Raw genomic sequence first — 8,418 nt, forward strand, 5'->3', positions numbered from 1 at the left:
ACAATATGTCAAATGAATCTGCTCAGTAAAAAGTGTAATTGATATTCGACCTACCGGGTCATTTTTTGTTGTGATGGGAACTGTTTATGTGTTGCCGAAATAGGGTGTTTGTTAACATCAACCAAACTGAAAACTTTGTGTTTTTACGTATTCTTCTTATCGGAGAACACCAGCTGCCGACACCCCGTGCGGACACGGATCAATAGGTCAGGTGAAATGGGGATAAGCGTGCGTCCGTGGGTGCGCGCCTGCGTGCGTGCTTGCGTTTGTGTCTGTGTCTGTGTGTATGTCTGTGTCTGTGTGGGTGTGTACTCAGAGCCGACAGTCTTGTTTTACTCCCTTAATGTCGAGTACCAGGCAGGGTAACAACAAGTATCATCTTTTAACGTCTGTTGGTATGACGCGGCCAGATCGATCCACCGACGTGCCGTTCCCCGGGGAGACGCTCTAACCACCACATCACTGGGACGGCCTTTCTGATAAAGCATTGTTCCTCCAAATCAATTGTTTGTCGGAAGATCCGACGACAATGAAGCTCTGAAGGTCACAATGTGATTTGGTTGGCAGATGGTTGTGATCGTGTTCGTGCTATCAACCGATGTTTAAATGGCCCAGCTTAAATATAATTTAATTTTCAGGCCGTCATAATTAATATAGCTGGAATAATGCTTACGGTGTAAAATAACTTTCAATTATTGAGCTCGTGCATCAAAGAGTCGGTAATAATGGTATGGTGATTCAAATGGTACCAGCCTCGTTCTCACTATCCACACGATATGCACGTGTGCTCAGTGACCAAGACCAATACTTTGGGCGACAGCGAGTGCACAACAATAACAGATTTTAACACATGTTTATTTAAAAGATGAACCATTCGTTGTGTTGACCGTTGGTTAATACATTGCCCCGTCCGCTGCAGCTATTTTAAGGGCGACTGATGAGAGGACTATTTTTATTCGACACGATTAGAATGTCTAATCACCCGTGAAGATCCGGGGTAGAATAGGTCTTCAGCAATCTTTGCTTGTCGTAAGAGGCGACTAACGGGATCGGGTGGTCAGGCTCGCTGATTTGGTTGATGCATATCATCGTATCCCAATCGCGTGGATCGATGCTCATGATGTCAATCACTGGACTGTCTGGTCGAGACTCGATTATTTACAGACCGCCGTCATATAGCTGGAATATTGCTGAGTGCGGCGTTAAACAACAAACAAACAGAAAGCCTAACACTTCCGTTAGTTGAGATTCAACAACAGATCGGTTAAAAAGTTATCATGTATAAATAACATTAGAGAGGTACGTCATTACTGTCTGATATCCGCCGTGAAAGTGCTGGAGGCTCTCTCTCTCTCTCTCACTCACTCACTCACTCACTCACCCACTCACTCACTCAACCCACTCACTCACTCACCCCGGCCACTCACTCAACCCACTCACTCACTCACTCACTCACTCACCCACCCACTCACTCATTCAACCCACTCACTCACTCACTCACTCACTCACTCACTCACTCACTCACTCACTCACTCACTCACTCAACTCACTCACTCACTCACTCACTCACACAATCACTCAATCACTATAACTGTCTTTTATAAATTAAAAATCGTTTTAGTTTGAGATCAACTTTTTTAAAATATTTAGTAGCTCAGTATATGAGTTATCTTTTCCAACATAAACCATTGGTGTTGTATTTATAAATAGAAGGAAAGGGCTCTTTCCTCTACAATGCGAGTAGCCTGTCGACACTTGTCTACAAGAAAAGGGCCCTTTCCTCTACAATGCGAGTAGCCTGTCGACACTTGTCTACAAGAAAAGGGCTCTTCCCCCTACAATGCGAGTAGCCTATCGACACTTGTCTACAAGAAAAGGTCCCTTTCCCCTACAATGCGAGGTATGTGTACTTTTTTCTCAAGGAAAATAGGTCCTTGGTTACCTTATTAGAAAAAGGCCATGAGTGAGTGATTGAGTATGCTTTTACGCCGCTTTTAGCAATATTCCAGCAATATCACGACGGGGGACACCAGAAATGCATGAATACTTTCATGCATTGGTAAGTTACTAAAGAAATGTTAATAAAATCACATGCAATGAGCCTTTTAACTTGTAACTTTGGGTTTCTATAAAAAAAATAAAAAAAATAATTATATGCTGGAATTTACAAAAACACCTCGTCATATATTGCTTCCTGCTCTTATGTTCTTAAGCCTCTTTACCTGAGGAGGTTCGTCCAATGCAGAACCAGCTGGAAACACTCCTCGTTAATCCGTTCTTCCTTCCAGAATCAGGTTCTCTATCAGGAAGTAGACAGGCAGTGTGCTGCTTGTGGCTTTAATCCGACTTTAGTATTAAACGGAAACATACGTATCCACAACTCGGGTCTTTCCGTGAACTGATCCGGATGCATTCGGCTCATGGTCAGCAAATGTCAAGAATCACGGTTTGTCGTCTCCCCGGCATTTTCCGTAAACTTGCACGGAAATAAGCGAAATAGAGACACTTTTCTGTGTGACATGGCGACTGTTTTCAAAGTACCATCCTTTCGTATCCTGCTCGCATTGCTGATACTTAATACTGCCGTGTTCGTCTTGTATTGGATATTCCGTTTCCGGTAAGTAGGAATACATGGGATTGATAATAATTATAGCGTATCAATATTTGGGTGAAGTGATTTTCTCTTTAATCTGTTGTGAGTGAGGTGGTTTAACGCCGCTATGAACATATTTACATCACTTCTGAGTATAACGTTTTCCCATGTAAGATATTGTACTATTTTGAAATACATGAAAATTGTACTGTGGTATGCGTATTTTGTTGATGAGGTGATGTGTATATTTCGATTGGGATGGGTTAAGCGCCGCTTTGAAGAGTATTTAGACACATCTCGGCGTCTGCTTTTTGTGGGAGGAAAGCCCGAAGTGATGCAGGTCTTAGACGTTTACCCCTTGGTGAAACTGGGGCGGTCGGGTAGCCTAGTGGTTAAAGCGTTCGCTCGTCACGCCGAAGACCCGGGTTCGATTCCCGACATGGGTACAATGTGTGAAGCCCATTTCTGGTGTCCCCCGCCGTGATATTGCTGGGATATTGCCAAAAGCGGCGTAAAACCATACTCACCCACTCACTTGGTAAAACTCATTGGAAGTTGCTGACAAATCAAGCATGAGTGAGTGAGTGAGTTTGGTTTTACGCCGCTTTTAGCAATATTCCAGCTATATCACGGCGGGGGTCACCAGAAATGGGCTTCACACATTGTACCCATGTCGGGAATCGAACCCGGGTCTTCGGCGTGACGAGCAAACGCTTTAACCACGAAGCTACCCGACCGCCCCCAAATCAAGTATGATAATCATAGAGAGATTGTGAGTTCAATTAACAGTCACGGGTTTCTGTCACGCCTGACGACGACTGGGTTTCACGGGTTTCCTCCGTGTTCGTGTGGTGGAGCGTCGGTCCGGAGAGCGGAAGATCGGTGGTTCGATCCCCGGCCGCGTCATACCAGACGGAATGGAACTTGTTGTTTCCCTGCCTTTGCGCTCGGTATTTGGGGGCTAAAACAAGGACTGGTCGGCTCGGAGTCAGTATACTGTGTCTGAGTGGGGTATTCATGTTAAACTGCGGAATGGTATCTCAGTGTGCTAGCACTATAAATCGGCATCAGTCCGGACTAGTACAAGCAGCCACACAAACACACACACGTACATGCACGTCGCTATATAAGTGCAATAATCTTGGACGCGACGTTAAACCCAGTTTCACCTCATCACCTCTTTTTCCCCGTTAGTTTACGCACTATGAGTCCGGCCGTTACCATTGGAAGAGTTGGCCTTCTTATTAACGCAGACACGGTCGCAAGTCGACATTTAATCCCAGGCGTATTACCGGTCCTCGTGGGTTTCATCGAAGTTGTAAACGTCTAAGACCCGCATCACTTTGGGCTTTCCCCCCACATCAAACTTCACGCTGTGATATAACCATCTTCCCGAGGCAAGAGAGTTAACTGACTTTAAAAGTCCAGTTTCCACCCTTGACGAACTAGGCTGGTATTGTGGAGTTGCATTTTGGCTGGACTAACGAGTCTATGCATAGTCCAATCAAAATCGCGCACCGAAATCGAAATCCGGTTCGTAAACTGTCGTGCAGATTTCGATCGATTGCAGTATTTGCAAAACATGAGCACCGCCAACTCGTTGTCAGCAGATATTTTCCAAATCTTTTAATGTTCTTAATCAAGGTGCTCACGTGATTTGGTGCATTTCGCGATGTAAGACCCGTTTTATCACAATATAGAACTTGATTATCGATCAGATCGTCCTGACTGGATGCCGCCATTTTGTGTGAAGCAAATGCAAGTGATACGAGAGGTGGAATCTGATTGGTCCATAGGAGAGGCTTAGAAGGGACATAACTGGTAATAGCCAATGGTGGCGCTGCGATCGAGCCCAGTAATGCCAGCCTAGTTCGGCAAGGGTGAAAACTAGACTTTTAAAGTCAGTAAACTCTCATGCCTCGGAAAGATGTGATATAACTGAAATACTTCTCAAATCAGCGTAAACCAAACTCACTCACTCCCTTTATTCTCGTGCAGATGGATCTCTCAAGATCAATTCGAGTACGCTGAAGAGCCAAGAAGGAAAGAGTACACTCATCCTATCGGCGTCAGCCATGACACCCATGATAGAAGCATACAAGTACTTAACACCGACTTTCTTCCGAGACCCCGTCACGAAGATTTATTCACGGAATTTGACGATGCTGTGCTGAGTGGTTTGTACGAAGAGGATGAATATGTTCACGATTTACGATTCGACAAGCACCAAAGTGTCGACCTCTACGGCATAGCCAATGCGACCTTCTCGACGGCGGCGCTGACACACTTGACGCATCATTACGTCAATGACGTACTTTCCGTGTCGATTGTCCTGCACAATGGATACAATAAGAGAATATTACGAGGCGGAGACGAAGTCCGAATATGGGTAAAGGAACCCGACAAGGGCGCATGCGCAAATGGATACGTCATTGACCATCGCAATGGAAGCTACACCGGCGTTGTGCGGTTGCTATGGCGGGGAAGGGTTGACGTTGTCGTTGCCATTGCGTCATCTCGGGAAGCGATAAGAATGCTCTATACTATTCATAGAGAAGGATACCTTATAAGACAAATGTTTGCCATTTTCCAAAGAAGGTACACGTATGAGATGACGCTCTGTGCATATACTCCACATCTTCCGGGCTACGAGACTGTGTGCAACCTAACCGCCATGAACCACGGGTTACCATGGTATTGCGGTCACCCGGACTTCCTGACATGCGCAGAGTGGACGAGAACTGGCGCTTCACAACCGCCATGGCCTCTGTACACTGACGATAAGAGGTTATTTGATGCGTAAGTGTGTTTGTTTATTGTACCCCCTAACTCAGAGCAGTATTGCAACTATATAACCTGCAGGGCAAAAGAAAAAAATACACTTGAAAATAGGATTTGCTTTACTTTACAAACGCTATGAAAACGATACTAGTTTGAAAACAGTCGCCGAAACACTGCAAACACTGTGTGAAGCCCATTTCTGGTGTCCCCCGCTGTGATATTGCTGGAATATTGCTAAAAGCGGCGTAAAATCAAACTCACTCACGTTTGTATCGTATCCTGACTTGTGCCCAGCAGTTTATATTCAAAATGAGATCAGACAAACCAGTGATGAGCAACGATCCATGACGTCAGTGTACGCTTAAAGTAATACAGGCAGGCAAAAGTCAGCGAGCCTGACCACCCTATATACTAAATAGCCTCTAACGACCAGCACGTAGGTTGGTAGGGCCCTGATCTCACCCGGAGATGAGTAAGTGTGAGAAACTTCCCTGAACAAATAATACGGTAGCTTTGTGGAACAAGTGTTCACACGTCACTAGTCAAGCCGAAGGTTGGGGTTCGATTCCGCATTTGAGTACAATGTGTGAAGCCTATGTGTGGTGTTTCCCCCGTAATATTGCTGGAATATTGCTGAAGGCGGCGTAAAATCATACTCACTCTCACTCGCACCCACCAGACAAGCCCTTGATCGGATTCCATGCAAGAGAATGTATCACGTACTGCCAATTTCTTGTTGTGTATAATTTACAATACGTTTTATTAATACGTTAGTATACTATTTTAACTTGTATCTCTTATAAAACTGTTCATTGCCTTTAACTGCTACGATTAACACGACACGTGGATGTTTGATAGGACTGCGTGTTTGGTGTATTACATATGGCTTTCCTTTGTCTGGGGGTACAACACACTGGGAGAGGGGTGGGGGGATTGGTGAAAGTCTGATCATGAATTCATTATGGCTTGTTTGTATTTTTGTTAGAAACAACGTTCATCAAAACATCCGACGTCCTGTCCAAGTCCAGGTCAAGGGTGAGTACTCTGAGTGCATGAATGCAACTCACGGCAACTAACGGCACCTCACGACAGCTCGGGGCTAAAGGTACCAAAGTAGACACTGGTACGACAGTCAGAAGGGTGTGGTGTTTACTAAGATGGTCATTGTTTAAGAATATAAAGCGTTAAGGCTGAGGTAGAAGATATAAGGTTAAGGGGGAGGTACGGAAGACCGTTCATCGATTATGATCACCTTTCTCATAGGCAACCCATGTTTGCCGCAATAGGCGACTATGCTTGCCGTAAGAGGCGACTAACGGGATCGGGTGGTCAGGCTCGATAACTTGGTTGATGCGTGTCATCGATTGCGTGGATCGATGCTCATGATGTCAATCACTAGATTGTCTGTCCAGACTCGGTTATTTACAGACAGCTGTCAGATAGCTGGAAGATTGCTGAGTGCGGCGTTAAACAACTACAAACAAACAAATAATAAAAGTTTGCCAATGTTCACCGTAGGGTTGTAGGATCTCCGATTGCCTTAGTCTTACATACCTACCTCTTCCTAGTTATTTCCCTCTATACACGTATACTACATGGAAAGCGAACTTAGAATAAGGGTAACAGTGAGTGAGTGAGTATGGTTTTACGCCGCCTTTAGCAATATTCCAGCAATATCACGGCGGGGGTCACCAGAAATGGGCTTCACACATTGTACCCATGTCGGGAATCGAACCCGGATCTTCGGCGTGACGAGCGAACGCTTTAACCACTAGGCTACCCGACCGCCCCTTAAGGGTAACAGATCGCAAACGAAGTGCGGTACAGGTTTCGTAGGGCCGCCATTTTCAGGTCGCCGTGAAGAAGATGGTCTTCAGTGTAAGGCGTTAAACAACATTATTTCACCGACTTAGTATCAAACATTGATTGAGTTTATGAAATCTATTTCAGAGCGGCCCAGAACAACAGGCAGAAGACGTCTCGTTAGTTGCAATGAGCTGCCGCCCTCTGAGACGTGGAAACAAAGCACCCCGGTCGGCTATTTCCTCCACTGGAGATGGCACTCCACCATCTGCACCAACATCCTCCCCAACACTGTAGAGAGCTGGAACAGGTGCCTCAGCAACAGGAGAGTCTGGATGCACGGAGACTCCACACTGCGCCAGTGGTTCTCCTACCTTCGGAAACGTCAAACACTGAGTCTGACGTCGGAAACGTGGCACTACGCTCAATGGCCGTACCCCTCCACGCTCTACAGCCAGCGTTACAACTACGCTGTATTCTGGGCCACTCATGAACTGCCGTTCACAAACACTGAAGAATTCGTCCTTCGCCATGCCCACAAAGCAACGCACGTCTACATCGACCAGCTCCCCGCCGCCAACCGAGACATCGTCATCCTTCACCTTTACCTCCATTTCACGGCGTATCCACCGACGTTGCTAAGAACGCACGTTAGGCGCGTCGTCCAATCAGTGAAGTCGCTCTTAGAACGGGCTCCGGAAGCCAAAGTGTTCGTGAAGGGTCCTCACGCGTTCAACGACCGCGGGAACAACCGAGGTTTTATTGATGATTATTGGGGAACAATTTATTCTCAGATTTACAAGAAGGAGTTCGCGGGGGTTCAAGATCAGGTATATTTCCTAGATTTCTGGGATATGACTGTCGCGGCTGAAAATGACGATATTCATCCGAATGTGACAGTTTATGATGCGAAGATTCACAGCCTGCTTGGATATATATGTCATTGAATATATCATGTGTTGTAACTGAATATCATCGTGTGAATACCATGAGTATATCATGGGTTAGTGAGTGAGGTGAGTTAACAACACCCTGAACAGTATATCACGGCGTGTCAGCTAAATGTGGGAGGAAAGCCCGGAGTGATTCAGATTGTAGACGCGAACCACTTTGTAAAACCCACAAACATGGATAAGCTGCTCGTAAACCTAGGAACCTAATAAAGGCGAGGAGGATTTGAATACAGGATCACAGGATTCTTGCAACCCCAAGGGACGCAACTCACAGCACTTGCACTTTCG

General features: G+C 45.7%; 1 protein-coding gene across 1 annotated transcript; it reads left to right on the plus strand.

The window, feature by feature from the left end:
• The first annotated feature begins 6,430 nt into the window (after positions 1–6,430).
• Positions 6,431–8,124, plus strand: LOC139458139 (NXPE family member 2-like). Its single transcript, XM_071239453.1, has 2 exons — positions 6,431–6,497; positions 7,325–8,124. The coding sequence occupies exons 1-2, from the start codon at positions 6,431–6,433 to the stop codon at positions 8,122–8,124; spliced, it is 867 nt and encodes a 288-aa protein (XP_071095554.1).
• The last annotated feature ends 294 nt before the right edge of the window (positions 8,125–8,418 follow it).

The sequence above is a fragment of the Haliotis cracherodii genome, unplaced genomic scaffold (genome assembly GCF_022045235.1).
Source record: "Haliotis cracherodii isolate W230 unplaced genomic scaffold, xgHalCrac1.p SCAF_12, whole genome shotgun sequence".
NCBI classification, from domain to species: Eukaryota; Metazoa; Mollusca; class Gastropoda; order Lepetellida; family Haliotidae; genus Haliotis; species Haliotis cracherodii.